Source organism: Pristis pectinata, chromosome 9, assembly GCF_009764475.1.
Source record: "Pristis pectinata isolate sPriPec2 chromosome 9, sPriPec2.1.pri, whole genome shotgun sequence".
NCBI lineage: Eukaryota > Metazoa > Chordata > Chondrichthyes > Rhinopristiformes > Pristidae > Pristis > Pristis pectinata.
This window is the reverse complement of record NC_067413.1, coordinates 99,603,843-99,626,808: the sequence shown is the minus strand read 5'-3', so window position 1 is coordinate 99,626,808 and position 22,966 is coordinate 99,603,843. Positions and strand designations below refer to the sequence as shown.

Below are 22,966 nucleotides of genomic sequence, written 5' to 3'. Positions count from 1 at the left end.
AAAATAGTTTTTAACACTGAATCATGCTCAGTGTGTTTCTTTTGTTGCTGGTTCATGACACAGCACAAATCTTTGTGAATAACTAAATTCAAGTACAAAGCCCATTTCACACTTACAGAAGGAATCTTTTAAAAGTAAGCAATTTGTGGCCAGTTTTGCTGTGCATTGGGTATGTCATTTTTAACATATGATACCACTAACATTCTAAAGACAATTACAGATTGTTGAGATTTACTATCTCACCTGTTGATTTAATACCATATGCACTCCCTGAGGTCGGATATCATAGGTAAACTCCCCCAGGAACTCCAGAATGTCCTCAATCGTGGCAGCGTATGGTAGGCCTCGTAAACGAATGCAGTCTCGCATACTTGTAGAAGGTACAAATGGCTGAGGTAGCACGGGAATGATAGGAGCAGGGGCAATAGGAATAAGGGGAGTTGATGTGTACCTGTTAAGAACCTGTGTAGAATTCAAATAAAGATTTTTGTTATCGCTGTGGAAGTACATTTGTTAACCTAACAAAAATATCTGTTTTGGATTTCACCAAGAATCCCGAATCAGGGAGCTCTTTAAAATGTCTTATTAAACTTGTCAAAATAAACACAGGTTTTCATTCTGCTTCCAGTCAAACAAGTTTGCTAAGTGCAAACAAGCATTTATAATTACTATCATCTTGTTCAACTAAAGGCAAGCTGGATCACTAAACTACAAAATAGCACACTGACAAAGAACATTTAACGTGACTGGTTTATGCCTGCAATTATGCTTTGTAAGAGCCTCCTCACAATCTTCTGTGAACCCTATTAACACATTCTTCCATTTTTCTCCCTCATGCTTATGTAGCTTCTTCTTTGAAAGATTAATAGTCATTATTTTTCCCCACCCAAATGTTTCTTGAGTACAGGAAGAGGATCAAAAGATCAATTAGAACATAATCTGGACTGAAGCCAGCCAAAGTGGTTACATCTTCATTCATAGTTTTGTAAGATTCCATACACATTTTAATAGCAAGACTAAAAAAGTTATCCTATATAGCATTTACTGAAAGTTCCAGTGTTGTGCACGGCACGCCTTCACTCATTACATCCATTACCTTTGCAGATCGAGGCCCTTTCTGGCCTTCTCACAAATTTGATTGGTGCCTGATCATTTGATAGGCAATTTTATCAAGCAAAGAAACCAAAAAAATTACTGGAAATATGGAGCAATCCATTTTTTAAAAAAGGTTATTGCTAATGTTAACTTTTAAATTTGATACTGTCAGGTTTAAAACAGACTTACCAAATCAATTTGTAGCATGCCATTTGTTAACCTTGAAACTATCCAGATAGACCATAATAATTTTTACAATCCTATAGATTTCTGACACCAAACTATTAATAAACACATGCATACTCTGAATCTAAATTGGATAACACATTTACAAAACAGATGTAAACAGTGAAATTTATATTTCCCATTATGTTACTCTTTTCACAAGGACATGCAAATATTCAAAGACAAATAATCTCAAAGAAATATCGAACAGAGCATACGCCTTCAATCAATACTTTGTGGTGCTCCAAACAACAATCAAAAACCATAGTACAGTACTAACCTGTTGTACTTCAGCTGCTGTACTTCTGAAGAGTTCAATGTAGCGCTTCCCCAATAAGTCCTTGTGCTTCTTGAGTGCATTTTGGGCATATTCTTCACAGGCAAATAATACAAAGGCATCACCTGTTGGCCTCCCATCTGGGTATTTGACAAAAAGTATTCCTTCCTTTCCACCTGTTACTGGGCAATTGGATCCAAAAAACATCAAGACTTCCTCTGCTGTGGCTACAAATGGAAGACCACGCATTCGAATAACAACTTGATTTTCCTTTGATAGGAATTGGGCTACTTCATTGGAGGTACCTAGTAGGGTAATTATAAGTGCAAATTTAATGCCAGAAAAATGGAAAAGATATGTTAATAAAATAAGATCTAAAACAAAACAATAAGCAAATGAAGGTCTAATAACAATGTATGACATCAAAAAATTGTTGATAATGGCCAGGCTACTGAGTATATTGGCAATTAAAAAATTCTCCCACTTTAAGTAATCTCCGCAACAGCACCCCCTGCCCTAACCAATGCTCTTTTCTTCCCTTTTTTTTCTCCTCCATTCCCTTTTTTCCTCCTTACTTTTGACCCATCCCCTAGTGGATCTGCTCTCCCCTCCTTCCCCACACCTGCCTATCACTATCTCTTACCTGCATCTACCTATCACCATCTTGTGTCCACCCCACCTCCCCTCTTTGGTCCACCTATCACTGCTCTGCTTTTCTCTCCTATATACTGGGCTTCCCCTTTTCCTATCTTCAGTCCTGAAGAAGGGCCCCGACCCGAAATGTTGACCACCTGCTTTTCTCCATGGATGCTGCCTGGCCTGCTGGGTTCCTCCAGCATCATCATGTTTTTTATCATGATTTCAGCATCTGCAGTCCTTTGTTTCTCTTCAAATTTGTGAAGATGTTCTACTGATTCCAAACAATGCAACTGATTCAAATCAAAACCACCTGGATTCCATTACAGTATTTTCTATTTTTCAAGCCAAATTTTTTTTCCTCCACCCAGTGTTAAATTTTGGCATTCAGATAGTTCAACTAAGTTTTGACATACCCTTATTAATACAAGATTTTATTCTTCCATGCTACCAACTTAGCTTGTTCAGTTTGGAGTATAAAATCTACATTTCACTTTACTGGTTTGAAAAGTGTCAACATGGCTGAAATAGATACTTCAGTAATGGTTACTGTACCTCCAGCAATCTTTAGAAAATCTTCGCCAGTTGCTTTGTACACCTGTTCAAAAAAAGTTAACAGTGAGGATGTTGTGCAATCTGATCATTCCCTACATTACAACGTAGTATTTTATTGGTTGTAAAGTGCTTTCAGAAATCCTGGTGCTACACAAATGAAAGTCTGATTGCTTTTACTGATCACATTTTAACACTGAACATTTTATAAAATACTTAACTATATGCAGTGCTCTCTATGGCATTAAAATATATATTAAGTGTAAATTATAGAAAGAACAGAAAAATAGTTGATAAAACAGAAAGCAAAGAGCCAGGCAAATTTCTGTCCTTTGGGATGTTTTACTGTATTTAAAATGCTTTAAACAGTCATTTTAATGCCAGTTAGTAAAGCAAATGCCATAAGTGATAACATGAACACTACCACAATTCCAAAAGAGCCTAATGTTAATCACTAAATTACAAATCAATTACAGATGATAAAGATAATTAGTGCATTTTACTTCTTCCTTAAAACATTTTCTTTGTGGTATCTCTCTTACAATGCCAGTGTCTTCAGCTCCAGTACTTTATCCAGATGTCCATTCTGGAAAGGGTTCAGTGGTGGGATCTGTTATTCATTATGTATGTAAAGGATTTGGATATGAATGTACATGGTACAATTATCAAGTTTGCTGATGATACTACATTAAGGGATCTTGCTGATAGTGAAGCGGGTTACAATGTATTGCAAAGAGATCTTGATCAGTTAGAGAGATAGCTAAATTGAAATCCATTTGCCATTCCTTAGCCCAACTGTGAGGTGATGTATTTTGGACATTCAAACCAGGGTAGGACTTATGCAGTGAATTGCAGGGCAATGTAGGGAGGGACCTGGGAGTATAAGTGAACAATTTGCTTACAGTGGCTGCGCAAGTAGACAGAGTGGTGAAGAAGGCGTTTAAGCATGCTGGCTTTCATCACTCAGGGCATCGAGTTTAAGAGTAGGGACATTATGTTGCAGTTATACAAATCATTGGTGGAGCTGCACTTGGAGTATTGTGTACAGTTTTGGTCACCCTGTTATAGGAAAGACATTGCCAAGCTGGAGAGGGTGTAGAAGAGATTTACAAGGATGCTACCTGAATCAGAGGGCCCGAGTTATAGGAAAAGGTTGGCCATGCTGGATCTTTATTCCTTGGAGCGTAGGAGAATGAGGGGTGACTTCACAGAAGTTCATAGATGGTCATAGTCTTTCCCCCCCAGGGTTGGGGAGTCCAAAACTAGAGGGCACAGATACAAGATAAGAGGGGAGACATTTAAAAGAGACTTGAGAGGTAACGTCTTTACACAAAGGGTAGTGAGTACCTGGAATGAGCGGCCAGAGGAAGTGGTCAAGGTGGATACAATTGCAACATTTAAGAGGCATTTGGATAGGTACATGGAGGCGAGGGGCTTGGAGAGTTATGGGCTGAACACTGGCAACTGGGACTAGCAGGGAGAATGCTGTAGTCAGCATGGACCAGTTGGGCTGAATGGCCCATTTCCATGTGGTACTACTGTATGCAGAGACAAATTTTGCCATCATTCTTAAAATTAGATATTAGATTGGTTTGTGACCAATGATTCCATTCTTAAAGTTTAAGAAATATTCTTGATTTATCTTTTCCAGAATGTTAAAATCTTGATACAACCCTACAAGATCATTACTCATGCCTCCTTTTCCCATTTCTCTAGTTGTGTCCTTTTTTTTTAAAAAAAGCAGAGTAAGTTGGAGCAGTTTAATTAAAACCTCCCAAATTGTATCCTACTGCTTTGGCTAAATATTTCAACACATTACTGACTCTGGATTACTGCTCTGCATTGGTTAACGTGCTCACCATGGAGTCTACCAAGACTTGGGTCTCTTTCTGCTTCATTCCTACTCTTTCTGCTTCATTCCTAGTATCTTTAACCCCAGTTATTTAGTATCCTGCTGCCCATTTGGAAATCTACATATATTACATGCATAAGTATCACAAGGTCAATTTGAATTGTCACTTTCTCAAGAAGGATTATGCCTGGAGATTTGCAAAGTGAGACGTTTTCTTATGAAGTCATGTTGTCTGGAAAATATTAGATTATTTGAATACAGATTACACATAAATTTGCTGCTGTTAATTGGCTCGAATACATGTAATTTTTTTGCATGGTTAAAGTTGCATCTATTTTGCCACCTTGTCTGTGCATTTCCATTATCTACAAGGCAGAATAGTCTTATAATGATACCCTCAAAATGTCCAGCTGTCAAAAATTTCATAGAGTTCATAAACACCTTTGATTAAAAAAGATTTTTTTATTTTTGCATTTTTAATATATCCATATTTTAATTTTTTTAAAAAAAATTGAAGTAAAATAAGTAGAGCAGCTACTTCCACAAGGTTGGTGAACCCATTCAAAGTAAATGAGGTTGCCATTCATACATCAGGCTTCTCTGGCATTCCACTGTTGAATGCATTGGCAAGTCCGGTGGCTGATCCGATTATTAACATGCTAGCGTCTAATCTACAACACCTTGCAGACTTCTGCATTTGACTGTACACATGCAGATGTCTAGGTGTCCTGACGTGCAAATTGGCTATCGCTCAACATGAGCAGGCCTGTGGAAAAGTGAAGGAATGCCTTGGAAATTGAGAGATTTTACCATGATATTAATGTACTATAGTTTTCCTTGACTGCCCAATGCAAACTCCAACGACCCTAGGTTCTAGCAACGTAGAACAATGGCATACCTCAATATATCGATTCCCCATGTGATGTTTATGCCTTTGTAGTGCCAGGTCCCTGTGTTCATTATTAATGAATCTCACAAGAGCTTCTCCATTTCGTCGTCCCTGTGAATTTAAGCAAAGTGCTGCACCTCCCCTTTAAAATAAAAAAAATGGATATTTAAGGGCAACACCACCAACATTTACAAATATTTCTACAAATATTAGAAATTTAAGAATATAAAATATTTTATTGAAAGTAAATGCCCAATACAAGTATGTAAAGCATCCATATTTAGGTATCTGTAATGTTTCTTCTTTAGTTACTGATCAGAAATTCTCAAAAAGTTTGCAGATCTGACTTAAATTGACATTAAATTTGTATTTTAGCTTACCCAAAAGATAACATTGATATTCAAGATGAGGATTTTGGAAAGTGGTTCAATAACAGCAGATTAAATTCAGGTCCATTAACAAATGATCCAGAGAGGGAATTCTATTTTAAATTTTAGAAATCTTGAATACACTGTCTGAAAAGGTTACTGTGGATGAGGAACTTACATAATTATGGTGATATAATGAGTGTAGAACAATGCAGTTCTTTCAAAGGCTTCTTTCATGATGGCTTAAATTTGCATTGCAAGTTTCAAATGATTATTATCTAGCAGCTTCTATTGAAAATTACCTGTGTACAGAATATAGTTATGAAATTTGCTGATACTCAAGTTACTGAGTGGTTTGAGCACCCCTAAAATCATACACATCCATGTAAGAAATGTAAGAATAATGCAGAATACAGCCAAATTATAGATTTGCACCACAATTTTTAATATGATCATTTTCTATAATAATGAATCTCAGTACAGTGAAGGGTAAAGCAATGAATGGTCATAATTCTTTGATTTAATGTTTGTTTTATAAAAAGAGAAATCTATAAATCCATGTAAAAAAAAAGAAAAACTTAATCTGTCTTGCATCACATTAAATTTTCCTCATATCCCTGTTTTCTCTCCCCCCATTGATTTTCAGTCTGCATATATAATAACCCATCTACAAAAGTGGTGCATTTCTGGTATGTTTTGATTTTGTTAAATAGATACCTCTACATTTTATTGCATTTCCTGCATCTATAACTGTTTATAAATGTAAAAGCAACAGAAAAAAGTTTATTTTGAAATTGCCAAATACTGCATTCACTTAACAGTTATTTGCATGCCTGTGTACATAGGCACCCAAAGTAAACAATATATGGAAATAAAAAAGGGAGGAGAAAGTAAAAAGTAACAAGGAAAGAAAACAAGCCAAGGTTTTTTTTTTTGAAACAATCGCAAGATAAATATTTTGCAATTTAATAATACTGTCATGCTATCATTACCAGCTTACATACATATAAAAACAACAAATACTAACTTAGCTATGTTGAGACCCCTGAAGAATCTTGCAATATCTTGGTCTGAAGACTGCCAGGGTAAGCCCCTGGCTCTGATAACTGTATTATCATCAATGATCTCCATCTTGCTGCTGATAATAAAAAAAGTTACATTCCTTCATCCACCATTCATATAATATTAGATGTTAGATTTTTTTTTGAAAAATCTCTTCCATTCACAAAACCATACATTAGCTATAAGTAAATCACAACAACAGCTAATAAGACCATGCTGGTTCTGATTTCTAAATACAGAGGAAAATATCCCAATTACCAAATTCACATGGTACAGCTGCTGAAAGAATAAGTTTTCATTGTAAAACAATTACATCTTGGAGTGGAGCTTTCAAGGTCAACTTGTAATCTTACATATTAATAGGAAAATTTAACAGGTTTTTTAACCATTATTTCAATGAAGTATTTTACTACATTCAATTTACTATGATATTCAAAATATAACTTGGAGGCTTTGTCCAATCATTTCCCTTACATCTCTTTAGTGGATTAAGAGAAACACAAAGCAATTAAAATTATCAGGACCTCAGATGTCACTCTTCAAAATTACTTCACCGAATATTAAACAAACACTTGGGATATTCTAAAACAGATATGAAAGAGTCCAGAAGAGATCAAATCTCATCCTTTCTGAAATGTATTGAGCAGGTTACTTGGAATTTATTAGGTGAAGTTTACATATAGTATCTTTTACACAATTTACTCAAATACAAATCAAATAGGGGTGTATATTTAATTAACAAGAGTTTAGTTTATGAAATTATCCTAAAACATTTAACTAAGCAAAAGCAACAAGTCAAAGAACGTAATATTGGATGGTGCTATGGAAAACTTGGTAGGAGATGGGCTTAAAGGGTTGAAAGCAGGAAGGGGAAGTGAGAGGCAGAAAGGTTCAAGTACAGCAATGGAAGTAAAGCAACAATTGTGTCCCCTTACCTTGTGGCAATCTGGAAGAATCTACCTCCTTTCAGGGAAGCCAGCCTATTCTGCTAATAACAGAGTAGCCAATAGTAGGATGAAAATAAAGGGAGAATGTGCAGCAGGTCAGGATCAGATGAAAAGTTGAATTAAGGATTTATGGGGGCATTGTGTATAATTGGTGCAAGTGCATTAAAAAGATTTATACACAAGCATCACAGGTTCTAAACTGGAGGCATTGAAGACTAGTCTCTAATCTAAATCTATGGGGATAAAGGTAGAAAAGCAGGATATTGGACAAGATAGAGAGGTTTAAGTGAGTTCAAGCCTCTTCAAAAGGTATCAAATGGAAGGTCATGCAGAAAAATCATTGGACTCATTGTCTGGTATGATGGTTGAGATTTTAATGTAGGTGAAACAAACTTCTTTAAGGTGGGAAACTACACAAGATCAGAAATTCACCATCATATTCGGCTCTTTACTGAAACTAATGAAGTGACCTGTTAAATTAGAGACATGGAGGAGGAGAAGGAGATCAAGTCTGTAGCAAGGATATGGAAGTTGTGGTGGAACTGAAAACAATCCAAGGTCAGTGAAATTGGGCACTGGAATTCAAACTACATTCAAATGGCAAATAATCAGAGGTTAACATTAAAATGGATGGGCATTGTTTTCTCTTGATTAATATTATGGATGAGAACATTACTATATCGGACTTTCAATTGCATGCATCACAAGTTATTAATCTTGGCAGTGGGAGAAACATTGTGTACAGTTAAAATGATCAGAAGACAGGTCAAATAAGGTCATCTTCAATCAGCTAGTCTCTGACCTCTGCACCCCCGCAACAGCTTAGAAAGGATGTAGGTTTAGAAATTTTACTAATGCCAACCAGACTGTCTTAAATTCCCTTCTGTTTTGTTATTTTATGACTTGTGTGGCTCCAGACCCCCAGCAATATGGTTGCTTCTTAACTGGCCTCTGAAGTACCCTAGCAAGCCAAACAGTTGTATAATAAAAATGACTACAAAAAGATGAAAACTGATGGACTACCCAATTTGGACATGGCAGAATTGCTCCCAGCCCAGTTTGTCCCTGCAAAATTGTGTACACAAACATCTGGGGAATTAATGTTCCAGCAACAGTCCCATCTGATCTTTACACTGACAGCATCTGCCATCATGTTGCATGCCACTACAAATTGTGCTAAATGGAACATACTTGGAACCAATCTGACAGCTCACAATGGAGCAACTATGACATGCTGCGGACTATCAGAGTAATGACAATGGCCTGACATATCCCTTACAGTTACAAGCAAGCCAGTGGATCATAACAATGAGTGCAAAACTTTTGATTCAGTTAAGTGCGATGTGTTACATTCTGGGAAGTCAAACCAGGGTAGGACTTGTGCAATGAATGGCTGGACCCTGGGGAGTGTTGTGGAAGACGGGGACCTAGGAGTACAAGTACAGTTAGCCGAAAGCAGTGTCACAGGTAGACAGGGTGGTGAAGAGGCATTTGGTACGCTAGTCTTCATCAGTCAGGGTAATGAGTATAGGAATTGCGACATTATGTTGCAGTTGTACAGGATATTGGTGAGACCACACTTGTATTGTGTAGTTTTGGTCGCCTTGTTATAGGAAAGCCATCATTGAACTGGAAAGAGTGCAGAGAAGATTTACGAGGATGCTGCCAGGACTCGAGGGCCTGAGTTATAGGGAAAGGTTGGGCAGGCTAGGACTTTAGTCCTTGGAACATAGATTGAGGGATGACTTTATAGAGATGTATAAAATCATGAGGGGTATAGATAGAGTGAATGCACAGTCTTCATCCCCCCAGGGAAGGGGAACCAAAAAACTAGAGGGCATAGGTTTAAGATGAGAGGTGAAAGATTTAAAGGGACCCAAGCTGCAACTTCTTCACGCAGAAAGTGGCAAGTATACAGAACGAGCTACCAGACGAAGTGGTTGAGGCAGGTAAAATAACAACATGTAAAAGACATTTGGATGAGTACATAGTGGCCAAACATGGGCAAATGGGACTTGCTTGGTCGGCACCATGGGCGAGTTGGACCGAAGTGCCCATTTCCATGCTCTATTACTGTATGACTAAAACAGACCACCAGCAGCAAGACATTTCAAATAAATGAGGTGCTAACCTGGTGAAGCTACAATACATGTGTGCTTAACAAGTCATATATAATCAAGAATAGCAATAGACAATTAAACAGCTGACAGGAGAAGACAGCTCCAAGAAGTGATTCACAGTACTGTAGGACCCAGCACATGCCAAAGTCCATGCTAAATCATTTGCGAACACGTTCAGTAAAAGGGCCAAGTAGAAAGCATCCTATCCAGATGCACTGCTTGATATGGCAATTGCTCTTCCCAAGACCACAAGAAATTGCAGAGAATTATGAACATAACCCAGTCCATCACACAAATCAGCCTCCCCTCCATTAACTCTGTCTACACTTCCCAATGCCACAGGAAAACAGCTAAAATAATCAAGGACCCCTCTCACTCAAGTCATTCTCTCTTTTCCCCTCTCCTGTTGTGCAGAGATACAAAAGCTTGAGAGCACATACCACCAGGCTCAAGGTCAGCTTCTACCCCACTGGTATCATACTCTCAAATGGACCTCCCATAGGCTAAAAGATAAATTATTGATCTCTCGATCTACCTCATCATTGCCCTTGGCACTATTTGTCTACCTGCACTGCTCTCTCTGTAACTGTGACACTATATTCTGCATTCTATTTTCCTTTTAACTACTTCAATGTATTTACGTATGGAATGATCTGTCTGGATAGAAAGCAAACAAAAGCTTTTCACTGTATCTTGGTATTGGTTTATTATTGTCACTTGTACCGAGGTACAGTGGAAAAACTTGTCTTGCATACCAATCGTACAGGTCAATTCATTACACAGTGCAGTTACATTGAGTTAGTACAGAGTGCATTGATGTAGTGCAGGCAAAAACAGTAACAGTACAGAGTAAAATGTCACAGCTACAGAGAAAGTGCAGTGCAATAAGGTGCAAGGTCACAACAAGGTAGACTGTGAGGTCATAGTCCATGTCATTGTACAAGACAACCATTCAATAGTCTTATCACAGTGGGGTAGAAGCTGTCCTTAAGCCTGGTGGTACGTGCCTTCAGGCTCCTGTATCTTCTACCTGATGGAAGAGGAGAGAAGAGAGAACGACCCTGGTGGGTGGGGTCTTTGATTATGCTGGCTGCTTCACCAAGACAACGGGAGGTAAAGACAGAGTCCAAGGAGGGGAGGCTGGTGTCTGTGATGCGCTGGGCTGCGTCTACAACTCCCTGCAGTTTCTTGCGGTCCAGGGCAGAGCAGTTGCCGTACCATGCCGTGATGCATCCAGATAGGATGCTTTCTATGGTGCATCGATAAAAGTTGGTGTGTCAAAGGGGACAAACCGAATTTCTTTAGTCTCCTGAGGAAGCAGAGGCACTGGTGAGCTATCTTGGCTGTGGCATCTACATGATTTGACCAGGACAGGCTGTTGGTGATGTTCACTCCCAGGAACCTGAAGCTCTCAACCCTCTCGACCTCAGCACCATTGATGTAGACAGGTGCATGTACACCGCCCCCTTTCCTGAAGTCAATGACCAGTTCTTTTGTTTTGTTGACATTGAGGGAAAGGTGGTTGTCATGACGCTATTCCACTGAGCTCTCTCCTTCCTGTACTCTCATTGCTACCTGAGAGAGGGCCTACAACGGTGGTGTCATCTGCAAACATGTAGATGGAGATCTTGGTACATGTGACAATAATAAACATCAGTAAGACCAAGGAATTAATTGTGGACTTCAGGAAGGGGAAGTCGGGAGAACACACACCAGTCTTCGTTGAGGGGTCAGTGGTGGAAAGGGTGAACAGCTTCAAGTTCCTGGACATCAGCATCTTAGAGGATCTATCTTGGGCTCAACACATACTTCATTAGGAGTTTGAGGAGATTTGGTATGTCACAAAAGACTCTGGCAAATTTCAACAGATGTACAGTAGAGAGCATTCTGACTCGTTGCATCACTGCCTGGTATGGAGGCTCCAATATGCAGGATTAAAAGAGGCTGCAGAGGGTTGAAGACTCAGCCAGCTCCATCATGGCCACAACACTCCCCACCATCGAGGACATCTTCAAGAGGCGGTGCCTCAAGAAGGCAGCATCCATCATTAAGGACCCTCACCATCCAGGACATGCCCTCTTCACGTTACTACCATCAGGGAGGAGGTACAGGAGCCTGAAGACCCACACTCAACGATTCAGGAACAGCTTCCCCTTTCTCCACCAGATTCTGAACGGTCCATGAACAGTACCTCATTTTTCCTGTTTTGTACTATTTGTTTATTTTTGTAATTTTATAGTAATTTTTATGTCTTGCACTGTACTGCTGCCACAAAACAATAAATTTCACAACATATGTCAGTGATAATAAACTTGATTCCGATTCCAATTTATTGACTTCCTCATGAGATACCCACTAGAACAATGGCCAGGTCTCTGCCAATTCAATTCAGTCCACATGATAAAGAAATGGCTAACAGCATTGATACAAAGGCTAACCAACCAGACAAAATCCCAGCTGCAGTACTGAAGATGTGCTCCAGAACAAGCCATGCCTCTAATCAAGCTGTCTAGAAAAGCTGAGAGCCCAATGCAGATCCCGAGAAATCACATCACGCTATTATTCCTTCACTGGGGGTCTTAACTAATTCACCACCTACATCAATTAGTTGCCTTCAATGTCAGGTGCTATCACTTTTGTAAAAATATTTTATCTGCATGCAGGACAAAAAGGCAAGGAAACTGACTATCACAGAGGTAAACAAGCAAACATTGAAACTTTTAAGTCACAGATAGCACAGTTGACAACTAAATTATGAAGACTTACCAAGTCCCCGTTTCAAATTTTGTGGTTCACTCTTTCTGGATCTACAAACTGTGGTCCTGAACAGTGTACAGCGTCACAAAACAGAATACTTGACTCATTCATATTAAAACATATAAACAGTTGCAGAAGCCATGGTACTTACTGTGTGGTTCAGAAATAATGGTTAATATAATGGTGGTTGCAGTCATAATATCTGAAACACCAAATTTGTAGGTGGCTGAGTTATCTTCAAGATGTAGATCTGCAAAATAAAACTCATCAAGGAAAGACATCTTTAATGATGAAAATTGTAGTTATAACACGAATAACGTAGTAATAGTTTTATTTGTTTTCTTGATAAGAGAAAAGAGGTGAGGGAGGGGGGACCTGAACAGGACTGTTCCAAGAATCCAACAAGGAGACAGGCATAACTTGGGACCATGCGAGTTTACATAGCTATACCTTTGACTATGAGAAAATGAATGCAGTTGAAGGAGAAGTTATTCAATGTAAAAACAAGTTCAGTCAAGTGAAAGGGTGATGATGGTGTGGAAAGGGTGGTAACTGGTCAAGGAAGTAAAGGGCTCTCAGGCTATCCTGCAGTGAAATGGAGATGTACAGGAAATGGACGTTCATGGTAAAAATTAGCTAGTTAGTACGAGGAAACTGAAAATGATCAAGGTGGTGGAGGGAACTGGGTGCTTCCATCATTATTTGGTTCTCTTTTGGATTTCCAAAATCTGCAGTTTTTTTTGCTCCAATTTGCTATCCATGCAATCAGGAATGGAAACTTGCTGATTTGCCACCTCCTGAACAAAGAACATAGAATAATATAGATGGATTCACAGAGTTATACAGCACAGAAACAAGCCCTATGTCGAACTCATCCATGTCAAAAGATTACCCAAGCTTATTTTCTGCATTTGGCACATCCCTCTGAACCTTTCCTATCCGTGGACCCTTGGGGAAAAAGACCGACTATCTACCCTTCCTATGCTCCTCAATTTTATAAATCTCTGTCACATCACCCTTCAAGCCTCCTTCACTCCAGGGAAAATAAAACAGTCTCAGCCTATTCAATCTCTCCTTATAACTTGAGCCCTCCAGTCCAGGCAACATCCTTGTGAATCTTTTTTTGTTGCACCCTCTCTAGCTTAATCACATCCTTAATATGGTGTGGTGACCAGAACTGCACACAATATTCCAAGTGCGATCTCACCAATGTTCTGTACAACAGTAACATGACGTCCCAACTCTTGTATTCAATGTAATACCAATTTACAAGAATAGTAACAATAGACAAATATTAGTAATTTTTAAAAGTGAATTAGACATCATGGGCAAGGCCAGCACATATCATCTACCCCTAATTGCCTCTCAGTTTAGGAGCGGCTAAGAGTCAAAGACATTGATGGATATGGAATCACATGTAGGCCAGATCACCCATTGGTGGTACATTTCTTTTCCTGCAGAACAGAGTAAATCAGGTAGTTTTAAACACAAGAGTTTCATGGTATTTTGTGCCGTTAGCATTCTAATTTCTCGAATTTAAATTCCCCAGCTGCCATGGAGAGGTTCAAACTCTCGTCTCTAGATAATTGTTCCAGAACTCTTGCCGTCAACCCAATCACATCCACTAAGCTACAGTACCCCAAATTCGGCAAAAAGTTTTAAGGATGCCTTGTATAAAATAATTAAATATCAGATTTTATGTCCATGGAGACAAAGCAAGCTCATTTCACTTTCAGCAATGCCAAACTGTTCCGTAAACACCAACTTTCTTCCTCACAACTGTCCAAAACAGAATTAAATGTTATAAATTTGACATTTTCCCTGACTGAAAGCATTAGGTCACATACCAGAATGACTGTTTTCACATTCATAATGGCACCCAGTTTCACTCCTGCCTTTGTTCATCTACTGACCTCATCTACGTCTCTGGCATCTTGATTTCCAAATTCAAAGCCTTACCCCTCCCTATATTTAATCATATCCAGTCTTACAAAACTCACATCTGTGTTCAGTGTACGGTGTCTGAAAGCCTCAGATTTTAAATGCTTCACCACGGGAGCTGTACCTTCAGCTGCAGAAGTCCAAACCTTTTTCCTCCAAGATGCTGATAATACGTTTGCCCTAGTAATTCCTTGTGATTTGATGTCAGCCTTCACTAATACTCTGAAACACCTTGTGACATTTTGTTAAGAGTTTTTGTCTTTGACCCAGCACTTTAAAATAAGTCCTTTGCCAGTAATTGATGAACCTTCAGTGACACTTTTCCACCCCTTGTCTATGGGTGGTTAGCACAATCACGACTTGATAATCACTTCAGTCTGCAAGACTTAATCATTTATTTACAAACAAGCAAAGCTCCTTAAGAGTTCTAAATTACCTCATTAACTTTTACCAGTTTTTCATGCTCATAAAGCAGTTAATGTCTTACTGAGTATTTGGGTGGATGCATTGATCCACTTGATCCAAAAATTACTCCCAGTTGCAATCTGAGCCAAGCAAACAATGTTTTTTTTTGTCCTTTGAATTTTTACAACATAGGGTTAATATAACCTATCGTTATACAAGTAGAAATTGCACTCTCCTCTGTTTAATATGCCCTTCAAGCAAAAAGAGTGGTTCATACATTTCCATGGTAGCATAAAGTTAGAATGAAGAGAAGTAGGTCTGGGTTGGTTTTATTGTGTTTAAGGGAGGAGGAGCATTAAATCTTGTGCTGTATTGCTACATGTTTTGCATGAGGGCGTTATGTGTTTTTTTAAACAAATGAATAAACATTCACCTTAACGCCACACGTCTTTCAGTAATATAGGGTCCAATACAATAGCATTGTTGGGACTCTGGGATTGCAGCAATCAATTATATTTTTCCCTGTTGACCAGCATAGCATCATCGGACTGGAATGATTCCATTTTTGGGGGCGGGTAGTTTTAAACCACAAACTCACGGGAAACATCGGAAATATTCACTTTGGCATACTGAAACAAAACAAACAATGGCCTTCTACACGGGTTGAGGAGGAAGGAAAATATTATAAAGGATACGATTGGACATAACATTGAGATCAATTTCATGGAGGTCAGGAGCATCTGGGCAGCATTTCTTAAATTCTTTTTGTAGATCAAAAAAAGAATAGAAGCATTCTGGCAACGTAACATTCTGTCAGAGAAAACGAGAACATGTAAACCAAAGTCGTTTCTTCATTTGAAAACAAGTCCTACACAGTGACTTCTCAGCTTTCTCTTAACGTGAGCGCAATAGTGGAAGCAACAGCTTGCAGCTTTTTCGCTACTTTTAATTTTTTAAAAAAGCAATCTTTAAGCGTATTACTTAAGACTAATATTTTAAAAATCAAATACAATCATAAAAGTAATTAAACAAGTTTAACATATTCCAAATATAGTTTCAGTTGAAGTTGTGTCAAAATGAAGCGATTGTAAGTCATTGGAGCCACGTGTTTCTTTGCCTAAAAGATACATTTATAAATGTAATTTAGTGCATACCTTGCTAGAAGCCTCGGGGTGGAAGACTTGGCGTATGTGCAGTTGACTATCAGTACAAAGGCAAAACGAAGTCCCCAATCCAATATTCAACTCATTGCTCACAGATCGATTGAACTGTGTGAAAACAATTAGCGATCATTTTCAGTGCATCCTCTGAATGACTTCATAAGGAAGTTAAAATAATGAAAATCCTCACCGAACACAAGGCCCTTCTCATTCCACAAGAGACTAAAACCAGGTACTTAACTTCATTGAAAAGCAGTAAACTGCCTCGACATTCTATTCTGTTTAGAGTATTGCCTTTGATTTCACTATACCTATCCATGCATCTTTAATGGAATCTTATAAACATTGTACTAAATAATCTGCTCAAATGATTCCACGGGTGAAGTGCATTTAATCTATTTAAAAAATCGTTATACTGAACCCCCATTGTTTTCGCTGACAAATTAGTATAAATTGGTGTTAATCCTATTGGAGGCAGCAGAAAGGATAGATAAAGCTTTCGATGTGCTCAGTAAATTTGCATAGGTGATTTGTTTGGGCCTCAAAAAGCCGTTTGTTGTAGTGCTAGCTACAAGTATAATACAGCTATGTTTTCAGTAGATAGGTCGATGCAAAAGAACACAGCTCAACAAATTTCCAAGCCCTTGAATGCAACACTTAGGCGATGATTCCACATAACGCTGCTCAAGAGGCTTTAATCATATTGCATTTTTAAAATGCTCGTTCAAAAGTTAAAGGTAGCAGACGCGTTTCATTACATCATGATATAAAAACTTAATTTCAGCGTTAATCGGCTTTGAAAACTATGTTGTAGTACTAAATTAAACCCGGGTTACTTCCTCCCTCCCACACACTACCCCGACGACAACTCTATTTGAAAAAAGATCTGCCTTGTATAGACGTGTCAAATTTGATTAACAATCGCCTCTAAAATGAGTTTGCACAAGATTCCTTGCAGCTGATTTATAACTTTGAGAGAATACCGGAAGGTCGAATCGCTGTCAAACTCCTCTTTCTGTCCCCACCCTAGCCCACCGAATCAAAGCAAATTAGAAAACTGTTCTCTCGGGCGTTGTGTTTGAAAATAACGTAGTTGAAATAACTTGAGTAGCAAGGGAGAGGAAAAGGAAGGGGGTGGGGAAAGAGAGGAACTAGTGCTGATCGAATTGGATTTATCTACCGACAGCAAAAATTTGCTAAACAATCTACCACTGAAGGCTGTCCATTCACCTGTTGGATAACTTGGTCCAGGGGTTTCGCTGTGGTCAGGTTTTCTCGTGTAATGCCAGTATGTTCAATGCATTGCTCCGTTAATTCCAAGTTATTTGGCTTTATGAAAACTTTATGTACTTCCCCTGCCTAGAAGATGAATACATTAAATCTGATTAAAATTTAATATCTTTCGCGAAGCCAGTGCAATAGTAACAATCCCTCCACTTCTTAGACGGAATAGCGTAAATATAAATCTGTTCCTACCTTTCCGTTTACTAAATCCACCACTTGCCACAACAAAAGCACCAGCTCCTTTTCATCAGATCCCAGCTTTTTCCCATGTTCCCCGGCAGTTGCCCCAAATAAAACCACCAGATAATCGAGAGACGCCGTCATGCTCACAATGCAAAGTCAGACACGAAAAGTAAATCAAACTCCGAAAGTTAGCCCCACATAAATACCTTCCGCAGTGAAAAATAAAGCGGTAAGGAAAGAAGGCCACCCCACACCTGCACCTAGAAAACCTGCAACCCTCTTAACGAGGGGAGGAGATCGCTTTACTTTGTTGCTTGCGTGAGAACCCATGCAAATAAGTTGGACCTCACTTAATACTTTTTTTTCCTTTGCATTACCTGCCCACACCACGTGAGCCGGGACACAGATACCTGGCTCCCAAAGAGCCAGAGCCATTGGTTGCTTTCGTGCAGGTACGTGGCACTGTGAACAAGCACAATAACAGCAACATTCTGCGTTGGTAATTTGTTCAGTTCGGGAGGGGAAATCAGGATACAAATTCACCAACTCCCGCACGTTAAATCGGTATAAGGGAGGACAAACTCGCACATTTAAACATAAATACAGAAAGCTGAGTCTACTCAGTTTGCAAAACTTGATCACTGTTGTTAGTTTATCCCAGATTGTGTACTAAACAATTTGGAACACCCTTGTTGGATCTTGTCATGAGATCTAGCTTGTTTTTTTCCCCCACAAAGTCAAGTTCCTGGAGTTGTTTTGAAATTTGAACTGTTTTCTTATTGTAAGTGGGTTGAGAGCAGATTATTGGCAGAAGGAATCTCTGGATCAAGGCAACTGAATCGAGCCAGGTTCTGAGTAACTCGAGGGTGGAAATGACAGATCCAGAATGCACCTTTATCAAAGTTCCAAGGTCGAGATGACACGGTTACATCGGAACATGGTAGAGAAGCCAAAAGAATTCAAAATGTAAGAATCTTTGATTGCGGGAAGAATATTTGCTGCATGGCCTGCCTGAGTATGTCCAGCACTTCCTGCTTTTAAGAATCTGCTGTTTTGCTTTTGGAAGAAGGTGGTTGGGCATTCAGTGCTCAGTTTCACTCACACGTGCCTCAGTTAAACTAAAACAGAAAATGCTGGAACATCAACAGGTCAGGCAGCATCTGTGGGAGGAGAAACAGTTAACATTTCACGTCAAAGACCCTCTGTCAGAATTGAGAAGGAGAGGAATGAAACTTACAGGAAGGTTGGGGGAGGGGGAAGTCTCTGACAGGGTAAAAACTGGGTGACCACAGGATAATCTGTAACATGGCTATCTGGTCACTGAGTGAATGGGAGCAGCAGGAAGTAAGAGCATGTACAAAAGAACATAGACAAAAGAATATAGGAGTGCGAAATGCAGAGCAGGAAGACATGCCTGGTGGGTCAGGCTGGGCATGTCCTCCATTTCCAATTAAAACATTAAAAAAGGAAATTAAAACAAACAGGCTGAAATAATATCACAAGTAGATGACTCATACAGAGAAATCAAGTTACCCGAAGTTGTAGAATTCAATATTGAGTCCAGAAGGCTGCAATGTGCCCAGACAAATGAGGTGCTGTTCCTCAAGCTTGGCATTGGGCCTCACTGTAATTAATGCAGGAGGCCACGGATTGATGGTTAGAGTGGGAGTGGTAAGGAGGATTAATGTGGGAGGAAATGGGAAACTCAGGGTTATTCCTGAGGACTGAATGCAGGTCCTCTGCAAATGGGTCTCCCAATCTGCATTTGGTTTATTCAATCTAGAGGAAACTACATTGTAAACAACAAGTGCAGTACACTGGACTAGAAGTACAAGTGAATTGCTGTTTCACCTAGAAAGACCGTTTGGGTTGCATTTTGCTTTGCATTGTGCAACTCCTACATCCTTTTGTTTACATTCTCACTCCCTACTCCTCCCATTCACTCATTGATCAGATAACCTTGTTTACAGCTCATTCGCATGATCACCTCAGTTTTACCCTATCAGAAAAGTCCCACCTCCCCCATCCTACTTGCTGCTTAACAAACTTCTTTTCTCTCCTTTCCAGATCTGATGAAGGGTCTTTGATCTGAAATGTTAACTCTCTCTTCTGACATATGTGACTTGACCCGCTGGATGTTTCCAGCATTTTCTGTGTTTTTGTAATTTGCCAGCATCTGCAGTTTTTTGATCCTCAGTTAACCAATCCATATTCACACTGAACTATTTCTAGGCAACTTCCAGGCAAGGGCAAATACATAGCACAAAGTACCACAAAAGTGACGTGTACCAGCCACCTCCAAAAAGGGGCAGTACAGTGAGCTCCTTTTGGCATTTGATGACATTACCATCATCAGAATCCAATTTGATAATTCAGAATCTTAAATCATTGCAGATCAATGGTGTGGCCTTCAGATCAGTTCAGCAACTGGATATTCCATGATGGGTGACTCACCAGCTAATTCCTACAGCAAAGGCTATGTGATCAGGCAACATCCCAGCCACAGTACTGAAGACCTGTGACCCAGAATCAGCTACATCTTTAGCCAAATTGTTCCAGTACAGTTCCAATACTGGCATTTACCTTAAGACATGGACAATTGTTTAGTTATGTCCTATTGATAAAATTTAGGAAAATCCAATCCAGCCTTTACTTTGCGATTGGTCTACTCTTAATCATCAATAAAGCTTTGGATTGTCCAACCTCTGGACATTGTTACTGTAGATCCTCATGACGGTGTCAAATGCCCCAACCATCATCAGTTGCTTTACCACCAACCTTCTTTCCATCATGAGGTCAGAAGTGGGTGTGTTCAGTGACGATTGCCTATTGTTTTGTAACTTCTCAGCTAATGAACTACTTCATTCCTGCATGAAGCAAGATTTAGACAACATACAGGCAAGTGGCAAGTAACATTCTAGGCAATGATTATCTCCAATAGGAGAGAGTCCAACAAGCTATCCTTGACATTCAATAGCATTACCATCACCAAGAACCCCACCATCAATGTTCTGGAGGTGGGGAGGTGGGGTAGGTTGGTGGGGGGGGGGGGGGGCAGTCACAATGACCAGAAACTCAGCTGGATCAGCCACATAAATACTGCAGTCACAAGATCAGATCAGAGATTCGGTACTATGTGGCGAGTGACTCAATTACTAACATGGCTAAGCAGCTCCACAAACAACTAGACATAAGTCAAGAGTTTGATGGAATGTGACTGCAATTCCAACAACAGTCAAGATATCCAAAACACCATCCAGGACAAAGCACAGTCCACTTGATTGTCACCTCCCCACCTCCCTGAACATCTACAAACACTGTGGATATTCGCCAAGGTATATCAACAGCTTTTCTCAACCCAGGACTTCTATCAGCAGGGGCAAGGGTTGCTGATACATGGGAACGTCACTATCTGTAGGCCCCTCTCCAAGGTGTACACACCAAACTTGCTGGAAGTATATTGTCGTTCCTTCATTATTGCTGGGTCTAAATCCTGGAATTCAAAATTCAACATTGTTGGAGTGTCTCCACTGGAAGAATTGCAGCAGTTCAAGGAGATTGATCACCACTATCTTCTCAAGGGCAATTAGTAATGGGTAATAAATGCTTGCCTTGCCCCACATTACTCACATCCCAAAAAATGAATAAAGAAAAATATCCTTTTTGTAAATTGTTGGTGACCAGAACTAGATTCAGTGCCTGGATGTGGTTTTCTCATAACCCCTATTTATGATGCCCAAGGTCGTCTCTGGTGGATAGATTGTGAAATGTTTCACTCCTTCCACTGCTTACATAGGGATTCTGTATGCTCCTTATGCAATGCAATTCCAAATGCTCCTCCTCCACTTTGAGCAGCCATGGACCAGGGGAATTTGCATTTCTTAAAGGAAACTTTGAGCAGATTGTTGAATCTTTTCCTCAGTCCACCTGGTAATCTCTTCCCATGAGAGAGCTCAGAATAAAGTGTCTGTTTGGGAATGTAGTGCTGGGCATGCAAATAATGTGGCCTGCCCAAAGGAACCAAATGTAGGGCCTCAAAGCTGAGAACATTGACCTGGGACAGGACAGTGATACTGGTTCACTTGTCCTTCAAGTGAGTTTGAAGAATTTGTGCACACAGGTTTGTTGGTAATTTTCCAATGCCTTGAGATACCTGTTCTAGGTAGTCCAGGTCCTACAAGTATATATGAGGGCAGGGATCATTGGTGCCTAGTAGAGCATCAGTTAATCTTCAAGGAACAATTTCCTCAATTGACCAATGGCTGACCCGGCACATTGAAAGGAGTGGTAAGTTTCTATACCATTGTCTGCCTTTGAAAAGAGGTGGATCCTGAGATAGGTGAAGTACTCCATGTTCTTCAGAGTTTCTCCATGAACCTTACTGTCAAATGGTAGTGTGTTGCAGTGGGAGCATAATGGTACATAATCTTTGTCTTGCAGACATTGGGAGTAAATCCCATCCCAGTGAAAATGTCAATGATGGCTTGGAGCTCAACTTCTGAGCATGTGCAAAGACAAGTGTTGTCCACATACGGCAACTTGATTACTGTGGTTTGGGTAATCTTGGTTTTAGAGTGCAGTCACCACAGATTAAACAATTTTCCATCAGTTCTGAAGATTTGCTCTTTAAAAGCATGTAAAGGCAGCCACACTTTCCTGTTCTTTGTCCGCCATCTTGAATTTTCTCCCTTTCAAATTTGCACCTAATTCCTTCATGAAAGTTAGATATATGAATTACACAATTAAAATGTAACCTGTTTTTATAAACAATACTGCAAACAAATGTTATGGCAAATACTTGATGATTTTGGATATCAAATATTTCATTTTGAACAAAGTGATATTCAAATTATACACTTCCATTTTTGTAATACATTCATGAGATTCAATGTCAGATTCGCTATCACTCTGAAATGTTTAGCAAACACAAAGAAAGGGAGATTAAAAACAATTTTTCAGATGAGACAATGCTTTTTAGTGAAGGATTAATTATTTTGTTCCACACCAGCCAAAAATTGTCAGACTACTTATTATACAGTTCAAATGACATGGGATCAGCTTGACAAGCACCTCATTGTGCAGATCAACCTTAAAAATATTAATACAGAATGAAAGCCAGAGCTTGAGAGCCACTCATCTACTAAGGGAGGGAGATGTGACAGGCATTTATAATGACATTTGGAGAAAATAAGAAATTTTTGAAAGAGAATTTG

At 39.3% G+C, this 22,966-nt stretch overlaps 1 protein-coding gene across 1 annotated transcript in view; it reads right to left on the bottom strand.

The window, feature by feature from the left end:
• esrp1 (epithelial splicing regulatory protein 1) overlaps positions 1 to 18,097 on the bottom strand; it is a 69,775-nt gene extending 51,678 nt beyond the window's left edge. The window contains 12 exon segments of the mRNA XM_052023857.1: positions 244 to 462; positions 1,601 to 1,902; positions 2,789 to 2,831; positions 5,536 to 5,668; positions 6,922 to 7,032; positions 12,790 to 12,809; positions 12,811 to 12,845; positions 12,932 to 13,030; positions 15,822 to 15,936; positions 16,281 to 16,394; positions 17,517 to 17,645; positions 17,763 to 18,097. Coding sequence (XP_051879817.1) covers positions 244 to 462; positions 1,601 to 1,902; positions 2,789 to 2,831; positions 5,536 to 5,668; positions 6,922 to 7,032; positions 12,790 to 12,809; positions 12,811 to 12,845; positions 12,932 to 13,030; positions 15,822 to 15,936; positions 16,281 to 16,394; positions 17,517 to 17,645; positions 17,763 to 17,894 — 1,452 coding nt within the window. The 5' untranslated portion in view covers positions 17,895 to 18,097.
• Positions 18,098 to 22,966: the final 4,869 nt, after the last annotated feature.